Source organism: Oncorhynchus keta, chromosome 35, assembly GCF_023373465.1.
Source record: "Oncorhynchus keta strain PuntledgeMale-10-30-2019 chromosome 35, Oket_V2, whole genome shotgun sequence".
Classification (NCBI taxonomy): Eukaryota; Metazoa; Chordata; class Actinopteri; order Salmoniformes; family Salmonidae; genus Oncorhynchus; species Oncorhynchus keta.
The window spans coordinates 32,047,928-32,075,631 of NC_068455.1; the positions used below are offsets into that span (position 1 = coordinate 32,047,928).

The 27,704-nt window shown below is 45.1% G+C and overlaps 1 protein-coding gene across 6 annotated transcripts in view; it reads left to right on the forward strand.

Moving 5' to 3' along the window:
• LOC118368345 (formin-like) overlaps positions 1-27,704 on the forward strand; it is a 117,548-nt gene that overhangs the window by 44,555 nt on the left and 45,289 nt on the right. For 5 of the 6 annotated variants that reach the window (XM_052496894.1, XM_052496895.1, XM_052496893.1 and 2 more), the window contains 7 exons: positions 8,182-8,269; positions 16,640-16,701; positions 17,341-17,429; positions 18,631-18,760; positions 19,051-19,197; positions 19,277-19,336; positions 19,438-19,558. In XM_052496894.1, the coding sequence (XP_052352854.1) occupies positions 8,182-8,269; positions 16,640-16,701; positions 17,341-17,429; positions 18,631-18,760; positions 19,051-19,197; positions 19,277-19,336; positions 19,438-19,558 (697 nt within the window). Of the gene's footprint in view, positions 1-8,181; positions 8,270-16,639; positions 16,702-17,340; positions 17,430-18,630; positions 18,761-19,050; positions 19,198-19,276; positions 19,337-19,437; positions 19,559-27,704 lie in introns of those variants that run through there. The other variant, XM_052496896.1, reaches the window with a different exon arrangement.

Consider the following 27,704-nt stretch of genomic DNA (forward strand, 5'->3'; position numbering starts at 1 on the left):
CACCAAAGACTGAATCTGCAATAGGTAAGCAGCTTGGTTTGAAGAAATCAACTGTGGGAGCAATTATTAGGAAATGGAAGACATACAAGACCACTGATAATCTCCCTCGATCTGGGGCTCCACGCAAGATCTCACCCCGTGGGGACAAAATGATCACAAGAACGGTGAGCAAAAATCCCAGAACCACACGGGGAGACCTAGTGAATGACCTGCAGAGAGCTGGGACCAAAGTAACAAAGCCTACCATCAGTAACACACTACGCCGCCAGGGACTCAAATCCTGCAATGCCAGACGTATCCCCCTGCTTAAGCCAGTACATGTCCAGGCCCCTCTGAAGTTTGCTAGAGAGTATTTGGATGATCCAGAAGAAGATTGGGAGAATGTCATATGGTCAGATGAAACCAAAATATAACTTTTTGGTAAAAACTCAACTCGTCGTGTTTGGAGGACAAAGAATGCTGAGTTGCATCCAAAGAACACCGTACCTACTGTGAAGCATGGGGGGTGGAAACATCATGCTTTGGGGCTGTTTTTCTGCAAAGGGACCAGGACGACTGATCCGTGTCAAGGAAAGAATGAATGGGGCCATGTATCGTGAGATTTTGAGTGAAAACCTCCTTCCATCAGCAAGGGCATTGAAGATGAAACGTGGCTGGGTCTTTCAGCATGACAATGATCTCAAACACACCGCCCGGGCAACGAAGGAGTGGCTTCGTAAGAAGCATTTCAAGGTCCTGGAGTGGCCTAGCCAGTCTCCAGATCTCAACCCCATAGAAAATCTTTGGAGGGATTTGAAAGTCCGTGTTGGCTAGCAACATCCCCAAAACATCACTGCTCTAGAGGAGATCTGCATGGAGGAATGGGCCAAAATACCAGCAACAGTGTGTGAAAACCTTGTGAAGACTTACAGAAAACGTTTGACCTCTGTCATTACCAACAAAGGGTATATAACAAAGTATTGAGATAAACTTTCGTTATTGACCAAATACTTATTTTCCACCATAATTTGCAAATAAATTCATTAAAAATCCTACAATGTGATTTTCTCGATTTTCTTTCTCATTTTGTCTGTCATAGTTGAAGGGTACCTATGATGAAAATTACAGGCCTCTCTCATATTTTATATGGGAGAACTTGCACAATTGGTGGCTGACTAAATACTTTTTTGCCCCACTGTATGTTTCACACCTTTGGACAGCACAGTAAAGTACAATACAGCACAGTAGAGCACAGCAGAGTACAGAATATTACAGTACAGTACACAGTACACTAAATAAAAGCAGTGTAGATGTCACGCCCTGACCATAGAGAGCCTTTGTATTCTCTATTTTGGTTCGGTCGGGTTGTGACTCGGGTGGGTAATCTAGGTTGTTTTATTTCTATGTTGGCCTGGTATGGTTCCCAAATAGAGGCAGCTGTTTATCGTTGTCTCTGATTGGGGATCACATTTAGGCAGCCATTTGCCCACTGTGTTTTGTGGGATCTTGTTTTTGTGTTGTTGCCTGTGAGCACTCCAGAATGTGACATTTCGTTTGTTCTTTAATGTTTTTGTGCGTTTCATTGAATAAACATGTGGAACCCATATCGCGCTGCGCTTTGGTCCGAGTATGCTTTACGACGATCATGACAGTAGAGGTCAGTACAATACTATATAGCAGAGCACAGTACAGCACAGTAGAGCACAGTACAGCACATTAGAGCACAGTACAGTGGAGCACAGTACAGCACAGTACAGTACAGTACAGTACAATACAATAGAGTACAGTTAAGAAAAGTAAACAATAGTGTGCCAGTGCTGTAGTACTCGAGTCCAGGACTTTCATGACTTGTGACTCGACCTGGACTTTACCATTGGTGACTCAGACTCACCTTCTCGTGACTTGTATTTGCACTTGGACTGGATAGGCTACTATGATAAGCAGAATATTTGCAGCACTGGGTGCGCAGAGCAGCGAGGGTTCTATTCTCTAGCAGTGGGAAGGACGTGCCACACCTGGCACACACAGTGATTGTGGGCAGGCAGACTCCACTCTGGCTCCGCCTCCAGTCATAAGCTACGCATCGCGCAAGTGACTATCTTGCTTCCTTGTAACCACCAGTCACCAGCCTACTATTTAGATTTGCCTGGTTAAGAAACATAAACTACTTACGAAATTGAAAACAATACTAGTATTGACTTTAATAGTAAAACAGTCTAGCTATTTGTCTCTCTCTCCCCTTGAGCATAGAAAAGTGGGCTGTGGTCTACCGAGTGGTGCAGCGGTCTAAGGCATAACTACAGATCCGGGTTCGATCCCAGGCTGTGACACAGCCGGCCGTGACCGGGAGACCCACGAGGCCCAGCGTTGCCTGGGTTAGGGGAGGGTTTGGCTGGCTGGGATGTTCTTGTCCCATCACACTCCAGTGTAATGTTAAATGTCTTGTTTAATGTCTTGTTGGAGGTCGTAGAGGGCTTCTTTCTATCCATCCATGTCTGAATCCTTGTTTCCGGTAGCTCTAGGCTTTTACCCCATAGCTGATATTGCTTGTAATCCATAGTTTTTGGTTCAGATACGTTCTTATAGTAATTGTGGGGACGACATTACCTATGCAATTATTGATGAAGCCCATGACTGTTGTGGTATGAATCCCAGGACATATCCTAGTCTGTACTAGAAAAACAGTCTTGTAGTCTTGCGTCTGCTTCATCCGACCACTTCTGTATTGAGTGCATCACTGGTACTTCCTGTTTGAGCTTTTGTTGGTCAGATTTGCCGAAGGGAGGATGAGGGAGGGCCTTGTATGCGTTTCTGTGGGTAGAATAAAAATGGTCTAGATTTTTAGCGCCCCTAGTGGCGCAGGAGACGTGTTGGTAGAAGTGAGGTAGGATGATTTAACGTCTCCCTGCGTTAAAGTAACCGCCCACCAGAAACGCTGCCTCTGGGTGAGCCGGTTCTTGTTTGTTTATGGCCCCATACAGTTCGCTGAGTGCCAGAGTGGTGTTGGCTTGAGAACTTTCTTGGTAGATAAAGGGTCTGCAGCTTACCATGAGGTATTCTATATCAGGTGAGCAAAAGCTCGAGATTTCCTTCACACTTGATGCAGAAAAACAGTTGTTATTTATGAAGAAAAAAAAATCATTTCGACTTCCACCCTACTCTACTGAACTGCACTGTACTGTACTTTACTCTACTGAATTAAACTCTACTGAATTCAACTTTACTGTCCTGTACCGTACCTTACTGTAGCTCTACTGTGTTCTGATGTACTAATCTGTGCTGTACTGTCTGTCCTGTGATGTTCAAACTTGTGAAACAGATTTGGTTCAAATTTGAACTTGTTTAGGGGCGGGGCTCTTGAAATGCTTGTTTTTACATTTACATTTTGGTCATTCAGCAGACGCTCTTATCCAAAGTGACGTACAGTCAGTGCATTCAACTAAGGTAGATAAACAACATCATATCACAGTCACAGAAACAACAACAAAAATCTGTAACTGTTACTGAAATGTTATTGTAGTTGAAGTGGTCTGTTGGTTTATTCTGTGGGTTGGACTACTTTGAACATCATCACTGCCAGTTTTAAAGCTTTTGAAAAAGCTTACATATGTGCATGTGACAGTGGGAGCAATAAAGCATTCTGTTGCAGTCTTCAGTTGGCTCCTCTTTCCTATCTTAGGAGACTTGAAAAAGTATTATTGATATATTGATTACTTCATTGATCATGTAAATATGCAGTTGAAATTTGGCCATAGAATCAATGACTGAAAAACATGTATTTTCAACGTCTGTAAATGACGTATTTTCAACGTCTGGAAAATACATATTTTTTACATCCTGAAAAGATGTATTTTCACCTTTCATTCAGCATGTGAAATGCACCTGATTTCAACATTCGAAAAGTACATATTTTCGACGTCTGGAAAATAAGTATTTTCGCCTTTCAATCAGCACCTAACATGCACCTGACATCAACGTCTGGAAAACACATCCAAAAGATGCTTACTGGGAAAGCAGCTGAGTCAGATATCAATGTGAGCTAGGAGGCTGATTTAGGGGCCAGCCCTGCAGGCAGGGTCAGGGAGACAGGAGACAGTTGGCTGAGCTTGATCAAATATTGGGCCAGTTGATGGGTTCAGAGTGACCAGACTGGATGGAGAGCACTAGAGATGGACACACACACTCACCCACACTGAGGCCTCTAGAGTGGACTGGAGCCATGACAGATTGATCAGAATGTGTATGGATTGGGATGGGGACAGTCTGGTACAATGGCTGATTTTATCTGCTTGGACGCCACACTTAGGGCCATGGGGGCAGTGGGAGCGCTGACACACATGGCTGCGGAAGTGCAGAGTTGCAGCATTGGACTTGACTACAGCATGGGCCCTGAGAATTGAGCCTGAGCTGTGCAGACCCAATGGCACGTAACCCGTTAGAAAGGGGGATACTTCTCCTTCGTGAAAACTACATGAACTAACATTTGATTTTGTCATTCTTATTTGAGATGGTAGAGACAATATGTGGTATAGATATCTATTGTGCTTTGAGCCACGGGTTACAATACTCAGCCCAGAGAGAGCAGCCTGGGTTACAATACTCAGCCCAGAGAGAGCAGCCTGGGTTACAATACTCAGCCCAGAGAGAGCAGCCTGGGTTCAGCTATGATTATTGGGAGACGCTACCAACTGTGGAAAAGGTTGGCTACAGCCCCTTGGCAGTCCAACACTTTTAGAAAGGTCAGCTAAACAAAAGTAACTTGTTTACTTCTTCATCTTTTATCCCTAAAAGTTTATACTACAAAACGTTCAAACTCTCTGAATCATCATTTGCTGATAGGTTCCCAGAACAACGGGCTCTGACTGGACAAAGGAGGAGGGAGGAAACGGGGATAGAGAGGAAAGTGAAGAGGACAGTGGAGAGGGAGATGGAGAGGGAGGAGGAGAGGGGGGCTGGAGAGAGGAGGATGGAGGGAAAGAGGAGAGGGGAAAGGAGAGGGGGCTGGAGAGAGGAGGATGGAGGGAAAGAGGAGAGGGGAAAGGAGAGGGGGATGGAGAGAGGAGGATGGAGGCAAAGAGGAGAGGGGGATGGAAAGGAGAAGAGCAGACTGTCATCTAGCTAGCTAACAGACAGAGCCAGACTGGGCCTGCGGAGACACAGGGTCAATGAAGAGCGCTGTTTTGCCTTACTCTGCAATATCTGCCCCAGAGGTAATCTGACAAGCCAATAGTCCTGTCCTGGCCTCACCACCACACCGATATGACACAACACAGAAACAAGTCAGTTAATCTCTGCCCAGTAATTATCTCTATCAATTTATGAAGAGCAGCTACACTGCACACATTATGGTTTTCAGTGCACTAAGCATGTTGGCTGTAGGGCACAATGGTGTATGTGATGACAGTACAGCTGTACATGCCTATCGCACTTGTTACTTTTCTAGAAAGTGTTGCCAGATCAGCTAATGCCTGTGATCCCAGTCAGAGGGAAATTACTGGAATGTGTGTGTGCATTATGGAGATCAGTCACTTTACTCACCTCCCTTGTTAAGGACAGCTCCACACACAGGACCATCAGTGTTGGAGAAAAGGGTCTGGTGGAATGAGTACGTACAGGGCTAAACATGTGTATGTGACCAATAAAATTTGATTTGATTATCATGTGTCCAATACAAATGAAAGCTGCTGTTTAATCTGGATGCCTTTCCTTTCGCGCCACTGATTATCATATCAAAGCAGCAGAGATGACATGCAGGGGAATAAGCTCCCTGTCAGCCTCCACACTCCACGGCCGCCCAGGCTACTCTACACCAGACTGGGGGTAATTGTAGGCATGTGGCTCCACTCGGTTCCACACTGAGGCGGGAGGAGAGCAATGGAGAGGAGAGGACACCTGTGGGGGTGTTTAAAGTGGAGAGGAGAGGCTGCGCGTGTCGCTGCATTTTGGGTGTGATGATATGAGCTGCAGGAGCGATGTGGAGTGCTACAGAGATGAGATGAGGAAACCCAGCGAGCCACAGCGTGGGGGCTGTTTAGATTACACCCCGACAGGATTTACTGTGCCAGGACCGGCAGGCTGTCCCCCTCACCATACCCCCCCGCCCGCCCGCCGCCCGCCCGCCGCCCCACGTGTACACCAGTAATACGGCCTGCATAAACATTACACAGCAATTCCCACCACCCACACGAATCAAGATCCTATCCAGTTTGTACACCATGGATTGCTGTAAAACAAACAGTGGCTTTAATTTGTTCAGACCCTACGTCTTTAGAGATGACTTATGGTCGTTCACACTGAGGTTTATTAAAAGCATATTTTGAGTGTTGAGTGTGACGTGGGAGAGTGGGTGTAAGATTAACACATGGAGAGTGCAGAACGTTGTGTGGAGATGTTGAGCGTTCATTGGAGGTGGTAATTTATGAGCTCTCTTGATCCATTTGTTATTGTAACGTATCTCCAGGGTGGGTGAACTCAGACATGGTTGGTTCGCAGTCACCCGTATAGCTGCCTGCCCCCTCAGCCATGGCTGTATAAACTATCAGCTCTCTGCTGAACCTGGTGCCCTCTCCCCAACACCAGCCACCTGCAACTTCTCAAACCACTGTCTTCCTTTTGTTATTTCAATCTTCATTTCAATGTCAAACCAATGTCTCCAGTCTATTTGGCTTTCATTGGTGGGTAGTTCTCCCAGTGTCCACTGGAGGTAGCTGTTATCTTTTGATACATACTTGTCATGGATTGCGAACAGAGAGCTCTTAGCATCAGCAGGTTCCTTCCTTGCGTGTCTGAGAGTAAGCATCCAGGCTTGTTCCTCCAGATCAGTTGTCTTTTCTCATTAAGTTAACTGGTCGGGCTAATTGGTGCTTCTGGAGCCACAGCGAGTGGCCAGGGTTCCTGGAAGGCTTTTAGTGTGGCCCAACCAGTGCAGTTCATTAAAGGTGTTGGAAAAGCCTCTCACTCTGCCTGCGCCCCTCTCATGTCGCTGTACAGGAGATCCCCAGTGTGATATTAGTAATGGACGTGGAAGCAGCATGCACTCTTACCTTCTGTAACGCAATACTCACTTCTAAGGCTTCTGCTCCTTGGTTCCCACTGGATGGCCCAGTAGCTGAGATGCAGTAATAACGGCCAGTGTTACCTAATGAAGAAGGCTGAGACATTAAGTTTTAGAGCTGGGCTTTACCTTGCCAAAACTGTTTCTAGCTTTATGGGTAATTCAGTCATAAGTAATTGTGACCATGTGTAGGCACAAATAAAAATCCTGTGAATTTATAGTTTGTTATAAAAAAAACCTTGCCTGCTCTTCCAAACTGAAAATATGTCCTTTTATGGTTTACTTTTTTACTTTCCTGTGACTTAATATTTTTGACTATATCGTAGGGCTGTCACAGTATTGTGATGTTTGTTTTTATGGTAAAAATGAAAACAAGAAGCAGACCAAACTCTGTGGTCCTTTAAAAACCTGCTTTATGTAAAATAATGTGTTATACAGCTAGGAAATGTGACTCTGGATGACAACATAATGATGTTTGTTTCCAACATTAGGGCTGTTTTCCTAAAGAAATCAAATCCGCTTTGTGTTTTGCTTCTTTGCCACGATACAAATGAGTATTGTGATACTGATATTGTCCCGGGGCCTACTATATAATTAATGCACTTTTACAGGGGAACTTGTTCTCTGTACTCTGTGCTCTGTACTGTTAGGGATGCCATTTGATAAGGCATGCTGAAACCTGTGGGTTTCTATCCTTACTCAAGCCCTGCCTGTTACATGGACCGTAAAGGATTATGACATTGTGTAGATGAGTCTGGCTTTAGGGTCAATCCAGACACTCCAGAGAGATGTTAGTATGTTATATGTTACTCTTCTTTAGAGCACTTCTTCTGTCCTCACCCAGAGTCAATCTATCTTCAAGTGGTCTGGCTCTGGGAAGTGACTAAGTGATACTTTCCTTTGGCCTCTCTGGGAAAAAGACAGTGGATGACTTACAGTGTGTACAGCATATCATATTATAATAAATCTTAATTGCATTTTTTTAAACGAACTGTAGGTCTGGATCTTTTCAACTGTATAAACGGTGCCACTTGAATCAAATGGATATGGTGATCAAATAAAGGATATATAATGCCAATATTATTTTTGCTCTCCGATATAATCACTGTGATTAAGTTATGACGTTTACCGGTATGTCTCTCCTGCAGATTATCAAGCTGCTGGATGGGAAACGTTCCCAAGCAGTGGGCATCCTCATCTCAAGTCTGCACCTGGAAATGAAAGACATTCAGCAAGGTGAGAGCAAACATTTAATGGTCTGTGTTAAAACCAAGCTGTTTGGCAGCTTTTTTTACAGGAGGATTTTGTGCTATTTCTGAAAACCATTCATTTCCTGTCTGTTAAACAAGGCTGTTCTTTTTTCGATTAAACAGTAATAAACATCAGTTGCAATCCTATTTTCACTAGATTAGAAAAGACACTTGATAAATTGCAGATGCAAGTGGTTATTTTTAGTGAAGACATGTTGAAGCCTGGCGCAAATTGTTTCCTGCCTCTTGACAGGTCCTAATGTGTGACTAGTTCCACTTTTATAGATGAATTTGTGTTTCATGTGGAACATGGAAGATTTCCAAGTTTTCCAAACTAGTGCATAATGTTGTGAGTGAACAGCATTGGAATGACATTAGACATTTTTGCTGAGAATTCTGTTTCACCAGCTTCAATCCTTCCTACACTGGTCAAAATCACATCAACATTTTCCCTTTTGAGCTAAAGAGGAGTGGAGTATTTGGTTGTGTATGTGTATTGGACTATATGTGTTTATATATGTGAATGGTGCGGGGAAAATCTGACACAGCGGTTAGGCGTGCATAAATTGGATCCGTTAGCGCCAACAGGGTAGAGGACTGCATTTTCGCGGGATGACGGCAGGACCTGCGGTCTGACAGTGATCATTGTACAATCAGCATTTTTCATGTTGCGGTTGGGAGCGCTCGGTCAGACAGACAATTTTGGGATTCAAATATTGTTGTTGTCCTTCAGATGATTTGGAAACGGTCATCTTTCTGCTTTATATGCGGAGCGGGAGAAGAAGAGGATGTCATCAATGTAGACGAAGACGAACGGATTCAACATGTCACGGAGAATATCATTTACCAGAGCTTGGAACACAGCAGGGGGACCGAATGGCATGACCAAATACTCGTAGTGGCCTCTGGCCGTGTTGAAGGCGGTCTTCCACTCATCTACCTCCCATATCCGCACCAGGTGGTAGGCGTTCCGTAGATCCAGCTTGGATAACATGGTGGCCCCCTGGAGCGGCTCTAAGGCAGAGGAGATGAGTGCGAGCTGGTAGCGGTTCTTCACCGTTATGTCATTGATGCACGGGCGCAGTGTAGGGCTGAGGGATATGGCAAATATCTCATATACCGATATTGGTAATTTCATATCCCAATAACATACATATCACGATATATCACATTTTCTGTAAATTCAATGAATAAGTAGTTTATATAAAATGACCACATGTAAAGGCCTATTTCTTATTACATTTTGAATTATACTCAACAAATAAAAGGTACTTACTCATATTTGATTATTTCTCCTTTTATTTAGAACCTTTGTGCACATTTTCTATTAAGCATGTAAGAAAATATAAAATATTACTGTATAAAATCTTAAAAGGTAAATAGAAAACATTTCAAATATAGTTGCAAACAAAATAAATATAGGCCTGAAATATATATTATTTTGGGGGGGCATGCCTGTTTTGCATGTTATTTTGGCATTAATACGTGTCACATATCAATTTGCATTTGGTATCTTGGGTCGAGTGTCAGCACCAACTCACGAAACCCTCGTTTCTCGACCATGTAAACTGGGGCCATGTCTTTGCAGATGTAAGTTGTAATGGCAGCTGTTACCTCCTTCCATCTTCGTGATTCTTTGCCATATAGTGTGCCGCGGGAAAAATCCTCTTGCAACGAGTCGGGGGTTTGATTGGAGCACTCGACTGTACTTTGTTGGGTCTCATCCGTAGACTCTCTGTATTGTTTGACATGATGCTTGCGTAGGTGGTAAAAGAGATTAGTGGTGTTTGAGGCTGCGGTATATTTTGCAGAGGACGGTTTTCTGGTCTGTGTCGGACTTTTCATACCCAAACCACGTCCATGTGACCGAAGTAGCCCCTCTTTTAGGTACGAGCCCCGTGTCTCTGTGCTCTGTGTCACGTTCACTCTCCTCCATGTTTGCTTGTGTTGCAAACTTCCTTCCACACGCACATGTGCGTCATCCAAAGCATCGTCCAATTGACAAAAAATATTGCCGTAAGAGTGTGATTTGAGACACAACAAAATAAAATGAAATGATAGATGTTTTTCTATAGTCACATGATATATATCGTCATATCGCCCAGCCCTAGTGCAGGGTCTTGTCCTTCTTCTCTACAAAGAAGAACCCTGTGCAGGCGGGAGAGGATGAAGGATGTATTAATCCTGAAGTTTGGAGGTCCCCAACTCAGGTATCCATAGCCCTGGTCTCCAGTCCCGACAGCGATTACAGTCCCCAGGGTGGAGTGGTGTTAGGGAGAAGGTCAATCCCGCAGTCATATAGTTGGTTTAGTGGAAGCGAAGTGGCCCGGGCCTTGTTGAACACCTCCCGGAGGTCCAGGTACTCCGCGGGAATGGCGGAGAGGTCCGGGGCACCTTCTGAGCCCTCAGGAAGACGTCCCGGAGCAAGTTGCACTAACTTCACACTTGGCGTGGCAGAATGGACTTCAGCCCGTGACGGCACCAGTAGACCAGTTGATGAGGGGATTGTGTTGCTGGAGCCAGGAGAATCCCAAAACCACAGGAATCTGAGGAGACTTGGTGAGTAGAAATTGAATAGTCTCCCTGTGATTCCCAGACACCTGTAGGTTGATGGGAGTGGTATAATGAGTGACCCGGCCTATAGAGCGCCCGTCCAGTGCTCTAACATCCATTGGAATGAAGAGGGGCTGAGTGGGGATGTTCAGCTCGGAAGCAAGGGTAGCGTCCAAAAAACTCCAGAGTCAATGAGGACCCGGAGAGATTTAGACTGGTAACCCCACAGCAGATTGGCATGAAAAGGGGTGCGAACAAGCGAAGCAGAAAAGTTCTCCATATGGCCCATCAGAGTACTCGCTCCTATCAGTGAGCCTGGTCTTTTAAAGGACAAGAGGACACAAAATGACCAAGAGTCCCGCAATACAGACAACTCTTTGCGTTGATCCTGTATTTCCGTTCCGCTGGCGACAGCCCAGCTCTGCCTAGTTGCATAGGCTTGGGAGGCGGTGACTCTCGGCGTCTTCGGCGACTCTCGGGGGAGGTCGGGAAGCCTCGGGTTCTCTCGGCAATGGGGCCATCGGGGACTTTTGGGATGACTCGGAGGCAAGGTGGAATCCCTGGACGTGTGAGCGAAATCGAATTTCCTCTCCCTCTGTCGTTCCCGTAATCGCCCATCAGATGGGCAAATCTATGAGGGAATTGAGATCCGTAAATAACTCCCGAGCAGCAAGCTCGTCCTTGACCTCCTCCTAGACGCCGTGCAGGAACATATCGAACAACGCTTCCTGGTTCCAAGCACTCTCCGCTGCCAACGTGTGGAAATCCACGGCATAGTCTGCAGGAGTCCTGCCCGAAGCTGGATCAGGGCATCAAAAAACCTTCTTCACCCCTCCCACGAACCCCTCCAGGCTAACACATCTGGCCAGCTGTTATTCCCAAACAACAGTAGCCCAGGCGAGAGCTCTCCCGGACATCATCGTGATGAGGTAGGCTATCTTGGAGCTATCCGAGGGGATGGCTGAAGCTCGAAGATGAGGGAAAACTGAGCTAGAAACACTTGACAGGTGCTCGGCTCTCCATAGAAGCGTTCCGGGGAGGTAAGCGGGGCTCCTGAGAACGTGGAGTGACCGATGAGATGGCACAGCTAACAGCTGAGTTACTGAGGGGCTGTGGGATTACCACCATGGTAGGTTGCCTCCCAGACAACCTGCAAAATTGCTCCAGCAAAATGTCCAACGCCCGGTCATGGCGTTCAGCCAACATTTGGGCCCCCTCCATAAGGCCTTGAAGCAATTCCTCGTGTCTACCGATGGTGGCTCCTTGGGAGGAGATGGTGTTGCGCAGCTGGCCCGGATCTGCTGTGTCAGTCATGGCCAGTTTGTACTATCACGTTTCAGGTAAGACCCAGATGCAGACAGCGTCGAAGTAACAACAGTTTATTAATCCAACAGGGGAAGGCAAAAGACAGGTCAAGAGCAAGCAGGGGTCAGTAATCCAGATAGGTTGGACAAAGGTACAGGACGGCAGGCAGGCTCAGGGTCAGGATAGGCAGAGGTCAGTATTCCAGATAGGTGGGGCAAAGGTACAGGGTGGCAGGCAGGGTCAGAGCAAGCAGAATGGTCAACACCAGGAAAACAGGAACAATCGAGAGAAAGGAGCAGAGGGAAAACATTGGTAGGCTTGACGAAACAAAACAAACTGGCAAAAGACAAACAGAGGACACAGGTATAAATACACAGGGGGTAATGGGGAAGATGGGTGACACCTGGAGGGGGGTGGAGACAATCACGAAGACAGGTGAGACAGATCAGGGTGTGACCCGCTCTCATCATTCTTGCTGCTTCAAGTTCAGTAGCCATACATGCGAGATCAGGTGCGCGCGCATATGGTCTCAATTAAATAGACTAGGCTATAGCCTATGAATGGGCAGAGAAGCCCGGGGCAGTTATCTTTCCAAGGAAATGTCATTTCTAAATATGATTATGCTACATTTTGCTACTTTCCCTAGAAATACTTATTGATCACCCATATTTGTCTCCGTCTGAAAATAGTCCCACTCCTAAAATGCAGGCTATAAAACGTTGCTCAAGATAAAGTGCAAATCTCCAACTCCGCTGTCTTCAAAAAATGTCTAATCTATTGGTTGACATAGCCCAGTAATACCGATAGCCTAATGTAATGGGCCACGTGAGAATCTCTGGGTATTTTAACCTATTTCTTAGGTTATTTTAGCGCATTTTGATATTGCCTGTAGGGCTAAAAATTGCTGGGACCATGGCTGGCAAGTGATCTGCGTCACATACCCTTAAAATAACATTGCAGGTCTGCGGTTAGGATCGGAACCAGTTCTTGCGGTAGAGGGTGGGAGTCCCAAGGAAATTCAGAGGTGTTGGCGGGGTATGAAAAGCGGTGGGAGGGGGATGAATAAATCCGTCCTGTGCATAGCTCTAAGCCTGGGTGCGTTGGGTTGATACTGCGACTGGGAGTGGAGGGGTTGGCAGTCTTAGTGGCCCGGCAGATCTGTTCATTGTTGCCAGTGACGGTTTCCACCACCTAATGGGAGCGACACCCTGCTAATGATCTGAGTGTGTATAAATCCACCTTTGCAGTCAGTAGACACCACACCGCCACTATAAAACAGCAGCCCAATGCAAGCCAAGCAACACATTGGGTCAAGCTACTGTTTTTGGTTTTCATTTTTTTTGTTCTCTCTCCTCTTTTTGTCGGTGTCGAGGTAAAGAACCCCCAATAAAAGAGCCTGCTCTCTCCCAGCATGAGCCTGCTTCCTACAGCCTTAATGGGAGGTGTAGGTGAAATGGACAATTTGAATCTGACAATTCAGCAGAGTGGCCTAATAAGCACTTCTAAGGGCCCTGGTCCCTGGCCTCACCTGCTTGCCTACTCTTTGTTGGCAAATTAAAAGGACATGGGACATGTAATGTAATTACATCCACTAGGGAGGGGGGAGACAAGGGAGGGGGGCTCTGGTTACCCAGTGCAGGGAGAGGGGAGAGAGGGGGCCAACGGAGGGCCTGAGACTGGCTGGGGGACCTCCTGGGCCACCGCAGTTCAAGGCAGAGGGGAGGTTCCCCCACACCTCACCACACACACCACACACCCTGAGCGATGAGTGAGAAGTGGAGGGAAAGGGAGTGAGGCTGCGACGGGGTTCCTTTGATCTCCCGGTGTGGAGAGATATCCAGGCTCTGGCCCACTTGGCTCAGAGCACTGTGCTGCACTGCGGCCCTCCTTTGGTGTGTGATTGACGGTTGCATGGCGGGCGTGCTGAGGCCTTGAGTAATCCACTCTAATAAGCGGTAGGAAATGGCCACCACCTCCAGCCTGCTCTGCAGCCTGCTGCTCTCCACTCTAATCCAGCCTCCAGGGCTGCTCTACTGCCCTAGCTGGTCGTGGGGGTTTGTGGAAGCTGTGGATGTCAGTGGAAGAATGCTTGGATTCTGGGACGCAGATCTTTTTCTTCTGATTTGGAGGCCTTGTGTGGAGATTGAAGGTGACATGTCATAATGAATCCAGGGTGTTGCTCTATACAGTACAGTCATATGCTTCTGGCTTGACTTCACTGGTGGCTCTTTGCTAGTCATGTGACTGAGACATGACGCAGCTACAGTGGTGTGGAGAGGGGCTTGTTTCCACTCACACTGGGTCTGTTTTAGGCAGATCTGAGACCAGGTGTCGCTCTGCAGTCTGCAACTGACAGCACACAGATCCATATCAGCTATGAGACAAGGAGCCATCCCTCCCAGTCTGCTCCCTCCTATGCTCTCTCCTTTCCTCCCTGACCTGCACTCAGCCATAAAGCCGTGACTCGTCTCACTGAGACACTGAGCAGAGCTCTCCGTCTCTTACTTTTTCTCTCACACTCTTCCTCTTTTGCTGATAAGAGACTTGCTTTCTCTTTCTCTCTCTCTCTCTCTCTCTCTCTCTCTCTCTCTCTCTCTCTCTCTCTCTCTCTCTCTCTCTCCCCTCCTCTCTCTATGCAGCCCCCCTTTAGAGATCATTACTGGAGACTGTGGTGGTTCTGGCTACAGGTCCTGGGGTTAAACAGTTACAGGCTCTCTCCTGTGACCCGTGGCCTATAGGCTTAGTCCTCTGCATGTCGGCCTGAGAGGTGGAGCCCCCGTGTGAGGTGGGCTCTGGGCACTGCTTTGCTGTGCTCTGACACCACAGCTGCCCTGTCCTGCCTGACCACACTACCAGATACCCCACTACTCCCTAATACTCTCATTCACTCACTCCAAAATCAAAATTTGTCAGACATCTCAGACCTCAAAAGTTGTCTAATGTTAAATGACTTATCAAAATAATAGACATGAGTATTATGTATTTAAAGTAGATAGTTAACCCTTCTGCTGTGTTCTGGTCGAATTGGACCGATTTACACATTTTCTCTCTGAAAAATGTAGTTCATTTAATCTGACTGTTATAAGTGTAACGGTCGTCATAGGTGGAAGAAAAGGATGACCAATGCGCAGCGTGGTAAGTGTCCATATTCTTTAATAAAATAATTGAACACTGAAACAAAACGACAAATGAACAGTCCTGTATGGTGCTGAAAAAACACTGAACATAAAATAATCACCCACACAGCACAGGTGGGAAAAGGCTACCTAAGTATGATTCTCAATCAGAGACAACTAATGACACCTGCCTCTGATTGAGAACTATACCAGGCCAAACACAAAAACACCACATAGAAAAGGAAACATAGGCAACCCACACAACTCACGCCCTGACCATACTAAAACAAAGACATAACAAAAGAACTAAGGTCAGAACGTGACAACAAGGTTCCATGACTTTGTCCACACAGGGCATCTGAACACACAAAATACATTTGGATGATTTTCATAACATTTTGGGTGTTTTATTTAACTTTTGTACACCTGTGGTGTTCCCGGTCAGAAAGGACCGGTCATTAGAAATGAATGGGTGAGACTACAATTAGTGTATAAAATTGATTTCAGGCACATGCCCATTCATCAGATGGACACACTTCCTCTCCCTGACCCCCACATGCATGTGTGTTTGAACACACACACACCTCACTCCCCTTGGCTTCCATGGCAAACCGCACAGGATTGCGGTTTAGAATCTTTCCCCGCACAGGAACCACACCTGTTGGCATTCTCACAAACAATTGCAACATTGTTTCAATAATATATAGAACTTTTCTTGCAGCTCTGGTATATAATATAAAGCTTTTTTGAGGCCTTGCTCACAATTCAATCTGTGGCAGCACAATGGCCAGACAATATACTGTGTGAGGCTCTTGATCATATCTTTGATCGTGACACTGGTATATTCTGTGTATTCTGTGATAAATAGCACAATATGTTTCAATATATACAATATCTGAGTATTTGTTATAGTGAAAATAATCCATACATTATGCTTTTTTTTAAACTCAAAAACGAGTTGTATGAGCTCAGGTCAATGCGGCCTACTGGCCATAAATAGCAAATAGAAGTTCAAAACTTGTAATGTTCACAAGAACGTAAGTTGATACAAAGATCTAACCCAGCATTAGGTGACAATATATGTATTTTTATGGATTCATAATCAGCTATAATGGGGCGGTCATTTTGGACCGGGAACACAGAATTAATTAACATGAAACGAACACAGCAGGAGGGTTATGATGATCCGTGATGTGTATGTTAGCATTTGAAATATGCTAGTGTTTAGTTGCTATCCAATCCTTTTGTACATAGCATGTCTATGCATTTAACCTCTTTGACAAGTTGGGCTCCAAACCCAGGAAGCAATTGAGACAGCATGCTTGCCCAACATATTTCATCTTTTAAGAGAATGCCTCTAATAAGTGAATGTACTGTTCCAGCTGTTTTGACTGTGGATAACTCTGTGGTGGATTTGGAGACCATCGAGGCTTTATATGAAAATGTGAGTATTCAGAAGTGTGTTGTAAAGTCATCCAACAGCATGAGAGAAATGTGAGATGCCAAACTCCTTTTTAAAGGTCCAATGCAGCTGTTTTTATAACAATATCAAATCATTTATGGAAACAATTAAGTTCCTTACTGTGATTATTTTCAATTAAAATAGTCAAAAATAATTCTGCGATGACTGTCTGTGAGTGGTCTGAGTGGGGAGGGGAAATCTGAAAATGTGATCTTATTGGCAGAGAAGTTTGGACTCTCTTTCTAATTGGTCTATTAACTAATTTACCACCCAAAATGTCCTGTCGTCTTTTCAAAAAGCCCTTACACTAAAAGGGCATTATCATCATGTTCACCATTTCATACTATTATTCCAACTTCATAGTGTGGAAATGTATATAAAACACAGGAAAATCACGTTTTTGACCACACTGGGCTATGAAGTATTTTTCTCCGCATGCTTTTGTTAAACTACACCAGTGCTCCATAACATCTGCTAGCCTACAGCTCATTTCTCAGTGATATCACACTCAACATTTATCTATTGCTATTCTGTCTTGTTTTGCGTTGACTATGTCTAAATCGTTCATTGTTACAGCTCTATTGTTGTCCTCTAACCTGTCCTGTTTGTGTGTGATCACAGAGGGCCACTAGTGACGAGCTGCAGAAGATCAAAAAACACTATGAAACATCCAAGGAGGATGAGGTGAAGCTACTGGACAAGCCTGAACAGTATGAGTACTTCTCCAGCACCCAAGGGTTCAGGGAGATGGGTAGTAGAACACTGGACCCTGACTTCTACTGCAGTCAGAGAACTACAACCTCATTACACACAGAAAACCATCCCCTCCTGTGAATTCAACACGTCAACACAATTTCAGAGGCTACTTTGATTTTGGATGAGAGTTTTTTTTATTTTTAAGAAATGCATCATGTGGTTTCTAATGTGTACAGCCAGAGACAAACAGTTTGATTATGAAACACTTTGGTCTCTGGCAGCCTGAGGCTCACTCGTCATATCGAGGGGTTCTTTAGAGCCAAACCATTATAGGGAGATATTTAACATAAACATAACTTAGAAAAGGTGGCATCAATTTTGTGTTTATTTCTCTTTTAATAAGTAAATAAACCAAGCTCCTTATTGTTACTCAGACTGTAAATATTTGTTCCTGGTCTGTTTGCAACCTCCATGATCTGAAAGCTCCATAGCTGTCTGACTGACTCGAAACACGTGCATGTTTGCGTGTGTGTTGCATGTTTGTGTGTCTTACACAGTGTGTGTGTGTGTGTGTGTGTGTGTGTGTGTGTGTGTGTGTGTGTGTGTGTGTGTGTGTGTGTGTGTGTGTGTGTGTGTGTGTGTGTGTGTGTGTGTGTGTGTGTGTGTGTGTGTGTGTGTGTGTGTGTGTGTGTGTGTGTGTGTGTGTGTGTGTGTGTGTGTGTGTGTGTGTGTGTGTGTGTGTGTTCACACGTGTGTCTCTGAGTGAACGAGAGAGTTAGACGGCTGCTGGCTCTCAGGGAGGCGTCTCTCCCATGGGGGTTAAACGTAGCTGGCCTGTTAATGACTTGTCACTGTGGGGTTGAGGGCCATGTTTGAACAGAGCTGTCACTAGACTGTGAGTCATACCCACTCAGTGTCTGCCTCCATCAGCAGCCTGATCCCACAGGATATTACTGCTCTCCTCGGATATGTCCCTGTTTACATGAGTCGGCCTGATGCTCCCTTTGATCAATCAGCGCTCTGGCCCTCCTTCAGTTGACCCTGGACCTATCAAACTATCAGAGCAGGACGACTCATGACTATCAGCTGCTAGTTAAAAGCTATACTGACTCAGCCGTGTGTGTGTGGAAGTAGCGCAGCCAAGGATTAAAAATAGTTCTTCCTGTTGGACATTTAGTTGAATTTTGTCATAACACATTATTTCCTCTTGTGCAGGTTCTTGTATGAACTCTCCCAGATTCCAGACTTCTCTGGCCGGTCCCACTGCATCATATTCCAGTCTATCTTCCTCGACTCCATGTCCTCTATCCACCGCAAAGTAGAAATAGTCTCCACCGTGAGCAAAGTAAGACTGGACATGACTTCAATCTTGGTTTGTTATTGTATGAGCTTATAACATGCTGTGTGTGTGTGTGTGTGTGTGTGTGTGTGTGTGTGTGTGTGTGTGTGTGTGTGTGTGTGTGTGTGTGTGTGTGTGTGTGTGTGTGTGTGTGTGTGTGTGTGTGTGTGTGTGTGTGTGTGTACGTGTGTGTGTGTGTGTGTGTGTGTGTGTGTGTGTGTGTGTGTGTGTGTGTGTGTGTGTGTGTGTGTGTGTGTGTGTGTGTGTGTGTGTGTGTGTGTGTGTGTGTGTGTCAGGATCTGCTGGACTGTAGCAGTGTGAAGGATGTGATAGGGCTGGTCCTAGCCTTTGGGAACTACATGAACGGAGGCAACAGGACGCGAGGTCAAGCTGATGGCTTTGGCCTGGAGATCCTGCCCAAACTGAAGGACGTCAAGAGCAGGGTACACTCATCACACATGAACACGTATTATACTGGTTTTATCTACAGTATACTTCCTGTCTGACCTTTGTATCTTTTAGGACAATCGTATCAGTCTGGTGGATTATGTGGTTGCATACTATCTGCGCAATTTCGACGAGGTACAATATTTATGAACACATTATCTACAATGGACTAAAAACTAACGACTTCTGGATTTTCCTCATGTTTTGTCATTTATGGGTTGTTTGTTGGTTTACAGCATGCAGGAACAGACAAGAGTGCATTCCCACTTCCTGAACCACAGGATTTCTTCCTGGCCGCTCAGGTCAAGTTTGAAGACCTCACAAAGGACATGAGGAAGCTGAAGAGAGACCTGACTGGTAAGATGTGTTATTTCACTCTTTTATAATCAACTCACAGAACACCACCAGGCATGCAGATAGGCATCCTGACCTATATGTAGTAGGATCCCTATTGTAGATTCTGTCTTCTCCCGTGTTTCAGGGTAGATTCAGGATCCCAGATGCTCTGAAGCACCTTTTCCTTAACAGGCATGACATCATCACTCCTGAATGTCCCCCAGCCCTGATCATGCTCTCTGCTCTTATGTGAGAACTGTCTTCATATTGGCCAAAGCAAGACTATCTCTCTGAAATGTTTACAGATGATACGAAAGCTGGGTGGAAATGCAGTAAATGTGCAACACTCTCATGAGAAACGTGTTCATGTGGCTGGTATCAGGGGCTCGGTGCTCGCCGGCATGGTCCGCCCAGTTCGCCAGGCAGCTAGTCAGTAAACGAGCAACACTCATGAGAAACGTGTTCATGTGGCTGGTATCAGGGGCTCGGTGCTCGCCGGCATGGTCCGCCCAGTTCGCCAGGCAGCTAGTCAGTTAGCCAGGGACTCAGCCAGCCAGCCAGTCAGTCAGTGGTCCGCTGGGCCATCCAGGGGTTAAAGGCATGGCACCCCCAGCGCCCTGGTGTCTGTGATTATTTAAATCAACCAATAATATGGCATATGAAAGCAATTAGATATGCTCTCCACTCTCCCCTCCTTGTGCAGATTGCTGTTAAACCCTGATCCTCTCTGACCTGGGGGAAAAATACTAAGTCTACAAAAGAGCCCCAGACCCACCTCAAGCTGTCACTCATTTATTAGGAAAAATGGAAGACCTAAACACAATAAATGTAACATAAGGGCCCTCTTATTTGATCTCTGCTGCAGGAAGAAAATGTTACAGTCTCACCCAGGAGTCCTCAGGGTATTGGCAGGGAGCAGTGAGCCTGAATTCTCAGTGTTTGGTGAGGTCCACCTATGACTCCCATTTTTATCCTCCCCATCAGCCGCCAGGAATAAATATTTATGCTGCACTATTATAAACCACCCTAAAGAAACCAAATGGTCTTAATTATATCAGATGACTTCCATTCACATATTAATTGTGTCTAACACATTCGAGAGTCGAGAGTGTACTGCTGAAAGGAGAGGAGATTAGCCGGGCTAGGGAGCCTCATGATGACTCCTGTTTTGCCCTCCTATTTGATGCCTTGGTAAGGTTCAGGGATGTTCAAGCTATATATTTCTCTCTCCATATCGCTCTTCCCCAGAGTGAGGCTCTCCTAAGTAGCCAAGCAGATGTATGTCTGTGCGTGTCTGGTCCGAGACGATGCACGGGAGCAGGTCAGACTCCGTGGCCTGGCGGCTGCCCTCTCCTCCACTCCACCGTGCAGAAACATGATCCTCATTTGATCTGCCTTCCTGTTTGGGCAGGAGGTGATGACCTCTCTCTGGGTCTCTTTCTGGGGATGGGGGGGGGGGGTGTTAGGATCCATCCATCCATTCTCTCCTTCACAAGGAGCAATGCTACTGTAGACTAATACCTGCATGTTGCACTGTGTTTTCTCTAGTGTCTCCTGAGGCTTTCAGTTCAGTGTGTCCACAGAGGTGCCTGTCCCTTTATATATGTGTCCACAGAGTTTCCTGCCCCTTTCTATGTGTCCACAGAGGTGCATGTCCCTTTATATATGTCCACAAAGGTGCCTGTCCATTTCTATGTGTCCACAGAGGTGCCTGTCCCTTTGGGGGCTACAGTACATGTAGATGTTCCTGGAGAGTATCCTTAGTTCACCCAGTCCCAGGGATTTAGGTGGGGACAGAGTGGGACCTTTCCTCCCATCAGGGCTAGCGGAGGCCGCGGCCACGTAAAGCTCTCTTTAACTGCTGGGTAATTGGGGTGGACAGTGAGGCAGGGACGCTACTGAATGAAATAGTATCAAATAAAATAGAACAGTCAGAGCTCATTTGCTGCCCAGGGGAGTTTAGTGTTTCACAGAAGGCCTGTGAGGGGTTAGGCATTCATCACCATGGCAAATCAGACAGTGTCTTTACTTTAAATGCCCCTTAATGTCAGGTCGAGGCAAGGCCTTTACCCTGAAGCCTGTTTTACGACAGAGGCTCCGGTTGGAATTCCATGTGTGGAGTCGTTGGGGTAGAGTACCGCCACCTCTCCTCCCCACATAACAGTTAAATATAGGCTCCTCAGCTTGCTGAAAGAAAGGCGCAAGATGCAAGGAACATGCAGAGGGTAGAGAATACATATTTAGTTTTTTAAAAAGTGGGTAGGTAATCTATAAAATTACTATATTTAGAATTTAAGTCTATCAAATAACATTGCCTGCATCATTTCTAACCCCCCTCCCCCCTGGTTGGAGCACTTGGTGGAAAATATTACAATTCTATATACAGTACCAGTCAAAACTTTGGACACACCTACTCATTCCAGAGTTTTTCTTTATTTTTACTATTTTATACATTGTAGAATAATAGTGAAGACATTAAAACTATGAAATAACATATAGTAACCAAAAAATGTTAAACAAATTAAAATATATTTTATATTTGAGATTCTTCAAAGTAGCCACCCTTTGCCTTGATGACCGCTTTGCACACTCTTTGCATTCTCTTAACCAGCTTCATGATGAATGCTTTTCCAGCAGTCTTCAAGGAGTTCCCACATATGCTGAGCACTTGTTGGCTGCATTTCCTTCAGTCTGCAGTCCAACTCTTCCCAAACCATCTCAATTGGTTTGAGGTTGGGTGATTGTGGAGGCCAGGTCATCTAATGCAGCACTCCATAACTCTTCTTCTTGGTCAGATAGCCCTTACACAGCATGGAGGTGTGTTGGGTCATTGTCCTTTTGAAAAACATATGATAGTCTACCTAGGACATTGCAGTATTTAGTTTTTTATGTGTTATCTCTTACGTTATTAGCCCAGGAAATGTTTTGTGTTGTGACGTCCTGACCATAGAGAGCTATTGTTTCTCTATGGTGAAGTGGGTCAGGGCATGACTGGGGGTGATCTAGTTTATTTAGTTCTATGTGGTGTCCTAGTTCATTTTCGATGTTGGTGATTTGTATGATTCCCAATCAGAAGCAGCTGGTAATCGTTGTCTCTAATTGGGGATCATATTTAAGTAGCTGTTTTTCCCACCTGTGTTTATGGGATATTGTTTTGAGTTAGTGCACATAGCATCTCTGTAGTCACGGTTCGTTGTTAGTTTATTGTTTATTTATTTTTGTATTTGCTTAGTTTCACTTTCTAATAAATAATGTAGAACTCAACATTCGTTGCGCCTTGGTCCGTTTCTACAAACGATCGTGACATATGTTATTGTAACGGTTTTCTTCTGGGGAAAGAGAGGCAGATCAAAATGCAGCGTGGTTAGTTTTGTACATCTTTAATAAAGATGAAAGTACAACAATCTACAAAACAAGAAACGTGAAAAAACCAAAACAGTCCTATCTGGTGCCACAGAGACAGGAACAATCACCCACAAAACCCAACACAAAACAGGCTACCTAAATATGGTTCCCAATCAGAGACAATGACTAACATCTGCCTCTGATTGAGAACCATATCAGGCCAAACATAGAAATAGACAAACCAGACACACAACATAGAATGCCCACCCAGCTCACATTCTGACCAACACTAAAACAAGGAAAACACACACGAACGATGGTCAGAACGTGACAGTTATTACATACAGTCTGGAGTAACTTTTGGACATAGCTTCCGAGTATATTACTCGCTAATGTTCAGTCTCTGGATAATAAAGTTGACAAGCTCAGGGCAAGGATTTCCTTCCAGTGAGACATCAGGGATTGTAACACACTCTGTTTCACAGAAACATGGCTCTTTCGAGATATACTGTATGAGTCCGTTCAACCCGTTGGTTTCTCAGTTTATCGCGCAGACAGGAATAAATATCTCTCTGGGAAGAAGAAGGGTGGGGTGTATGTTTCATGATTAATTGCTCATGATGTTGTGATAACATACAGGAACTCAAGTCCTTTTGTTCAACCGACCTGCAATACCACACATACCTTCGGTCATAGTCACAGCCGTGTATATTCCCCCTCAAGCCGATACCACGATGGCCCTCGAAGAACTTCACTGGACTTTATGCAAACTGGAAACCACATATCATGATGCCGCATTTATTGTAGGCCGGGATTTTAACAAAGAAAATTGGAGTAAAACATTACCAATGTTTTATCAACATATTGACTGTAGTACTCACGCTGCTAAAACACTCAACCACTGCTACTCCAACTTCCAGGATGCCTACAAGGCCCTTCCCCACCCTCTCTTCGGCAAATCTGATCATGACTAGATTTTGCTCCTCCCTTCCTATAGGCAGAAACTCAAACAGGAAGTACCCGTGCTAAGGACTATTCAACGCTGGTCTGACCGGAATCCACACTTCAAGATTGTTTTGGTCACGCGGACTGGGATATGTTCCGGGTAGCCTCCGAGAACAACAAAGACGAATATACTGAGACAGTGACTGAGTTAATCAGGAAGTGTATAGGGGATGTTGTACCCATTGTGACTATTACAACCTACCCTATTCAGAAACCGTGGGTAGATGGCAGCATTCATGCAAAACTGAAAGTGCGAACCATCGCATTTAACCATGGCAAGGTGACTGGGAATATGGATGAATACAAACAGTGTAGTTATTCCCTCCGTAAGGCAATCAAACAGGCAAAACGGCAGTTTAGAGACAAAGTGGAGTTGCAATTCAACGGCTCAGACACGAGACAATCATGGACTATAAAGGGAAAAGCAGCCACGTGGTGGACACCGACATCATGTTTCATGCTAAACACCTTCTTTGCCCATTTTGAGGATAACACAGTGCCACCGACACGGCCATCTACCAAGGACTGTGGGCTCTCCTTCTCCGTGGCTGACGTGAGTAAGACATTTAAGTGTGTTAACCCTCGCAAGGCTGCCAGCCCAGACGGCATCCCTAGCCTCGTCCTCAGAGCATGCGCATAACGCTAGCTGGAGTGTTTATGGACATATTCTCCCTATCCTAGTCGGTTGTCCCCACATGCTTCAAGATGTCCACCATTGTTCCTGTACCCAAAAAAGCAAAGGTAACTGAACTAAATGACTATCGCCCATAGCACTCACTTCTGTCAACATGAAGTGCTTTGAGAGACTAGTAAAGGATAATTTCCCCTCTACCTTATCTGTACCCTGTAGAGCCACTTCAATTTGCTTACCGCCCCAACAGACCCACAGATGATGCAATCGCCATCACACTGCACACTGTCCTATCCCATCTGGACAAGAGGAAAACCTATGTAAGAATGCTGTTCATTGACAATAGCTCAGCATTCAACACCATTGTACCCTTCAAGCTCATCATTAAGCTTGAGTCCCTAGGTCTGAACCCCGTCCTGTGCAACTGGGTCCTGGACTTCCTGACGGGCTGCCCCCAGGTGGTGAAGGTAGGAACAACACCTCCACTTTGTTGATCCTCAACACTGGGGCCCCACAAGGATGCGTTCTGTACTCCCTGTTCACCCATGACTGTGTGGCCATGCACGCCTCCAACTCAATCATCAAGTTTGCAGACGACACAACAGTAGTAGGCCTGATTTCCAACAATGACGAGACAGCCTAAAGGGAGGAGGTGAGGGCCCTGGTTGCCAGGAAAATAACCTCTCACCCAACATCAACAAAACAAAGAAGCTGATCGTGGACTTCAGGAAACAGCAGAGGGAGCACCCCCTATCCACGTCAACAGGACCGCACTGGAGAAGGTAGAAAGCTTCAAGTTCCTCGGTGTACACATCACTGACAAACTGAAATTACTTGGCACCTAAAACCCTCACAAACTTTTACAGATGCACAATAGAGAGCTTTCTCTAAACACGTGTATGTGACAAATACATTTGATTTGATGTGATTAGCTCATGTTTCTTGGCCCAAGCAAGTCTCTTCTTCTTATTGGTGTCTTTTTAGTAGTGATTTCTTTGCAGCAATTTGACAATAAAGGCCTGATTCAAGCACTCTTCTCTGAACAGTTGATGTTGAGATGTGTCTGTCACTTAAATTAATTTGGGCTGCAATCTGAGGTGCAGTTAACTCTAATGAACGTATCCTCTGTAGCAGAGGTAACTGGGTCCCCATGAGAAACAGTTTCATTTTAGTGCTTGATGTTTTTGCGACTGCACTCGACGAAACTGTCAAAGTTCTTGAAATTTTCCGGATTGACTGACCTTCATGTCTTAAAATAATGATGGACTCATTTCTCTTTGCTTATTTGAGCTGTTCTTGCCATAATATGGACTCTGTATACAACCCCTACCTTGTCACAACACAACAAACTGTCTCACACACTTGATAATCATGTTAATTTAAATGCTAATCCTTTGCACACTAAACATTTGTTTAACACTTTTTTGATTACTACATGATTCCATATTTGTTATTCATAGTTTTGATGTCACCACTATTATTTTACAATGTAGGAAATAGAAAAATAAAGAAAAACCCTTGAATGAGTAGGTGTGTCCAAACTTTTGACTGGTACTCTATATATATATTGTTACGTTACAGCCTTATTCTAAAATTGATTAAATACATTTCTTTCCTCAGCAGTCTACACACAATGCCCAATAGATGTAGATATTTTTGCAAATGTTTTAAAAATATAAAGGTGCTCAGGTGCATCCTGTTTCTGTTGATCATCACAATGTCATTGGAGTCTACCTGTGGTAAATTCAATTGATTGGACACGATTTGGAAAGGAACACACCAGTCTATATAAGTTCCCACAGTTGACAGTGCATTTCACAGCAAAACCAAGCCATGAGGTCGAAGGAATTGTCAGTAGAGCTCCGAGACAGGATTGTGTTGAAGCACAGTTCTGGGGAAGGGTACCAAAACATTTCTGCATCATTAAATGTCCCCAAGAACACAGTGGCTTCCACCATTCTTAAATGGAAGAAGTTTAGAACCACCAAGACTATTCCTAGAGTTGGCCGCCCTGCCAAACTGAGCAATCAGGGGAGAAGGGCCTTGGTCAGGGAGGTGACCAAGTACATGATGGTCACTCTGACAGAGCTATAGAGTTCCTCTGTGGAGATGGGAGAACCTTCCAGAAGGACAAGCATCTCTGCAGCACTCCAGCAATTAGGCCTTTATGGTAGAGTGGCCAGACTGAAGCCACTCCTCAGTAAAAGGCACTTGACAGCCCGATTGGAATTTACCAAAAGTCACCTAAAGACTCTCAGACCATGAGAAACAAGATTCTCTGGTCTGATGAATCCAAGATTGAACTCTTTGGCCTGAATGCCAAGCGTCACGTCTGGAGGAAACCTGGCACCACCCCTATGGTGAAGCATGGTGGTGGCAGCATCATGCTGTGGGGATGAGGTAAAGTTGAACGGAGCAAAGTACAGAGAGATCCTTGATGACAACCTGCTCCAGAGCGCTCAGGACCTCACACTGGGGTGAAGGTTCACCTTCCAACAAGACAACGACCCTAAACACACAGCCAAGACAACACAGGAGTGGCTTCGGAACACGTCTCTGAATGTCTTTGAGTGGCCTAGCCAGAGCCTGGACTTGAAGCCGATCGAACATCTCTGGAGAGACCTGAAAACCTGACAGAGCTTGAGAGGATATGCAGAGAGGAATGGGAGAAACTTCCCAAATACAGTTGTGCCAAACTTGTAGCGTCATACCCAAGAAGACTCAAGGCTGTAATCGCTGCCAAAAGTGATTCAACAAAGTACTGAGTAAAGGGTCTGAATAGTCATGTTAATGTGATATTTCCAATTTATATTTGTCGTACATTTGCAAACATTTCAAAAAACCTGTTTTTGCTTTGTTATTATGGGGTATTGTGTGTAGATTTATGAGGATTAAAATATGTATATATTTTAGAATGAAGCTGTAATGTAACAAGTCAAGGCGTCTGAATACTTTACGAATGCACTGTATATATACATTTTGTATGATTTCCTCAAACTATGACCTCCCAAGCATTCCCTTACAGCAGAACAGAGCTCAGTGGTGCACTCTAGCTGACTCCCTGAACCTTGGAGAACCGTGTCTTACAACAAATATTAGTTTCCAGGACTGTGTGTACACAGTATGTCAGCATTGTGTTCTCAGACAGGCTCTGTAGGAGGTGGGCCAGGGTTGGATTCTGGATTT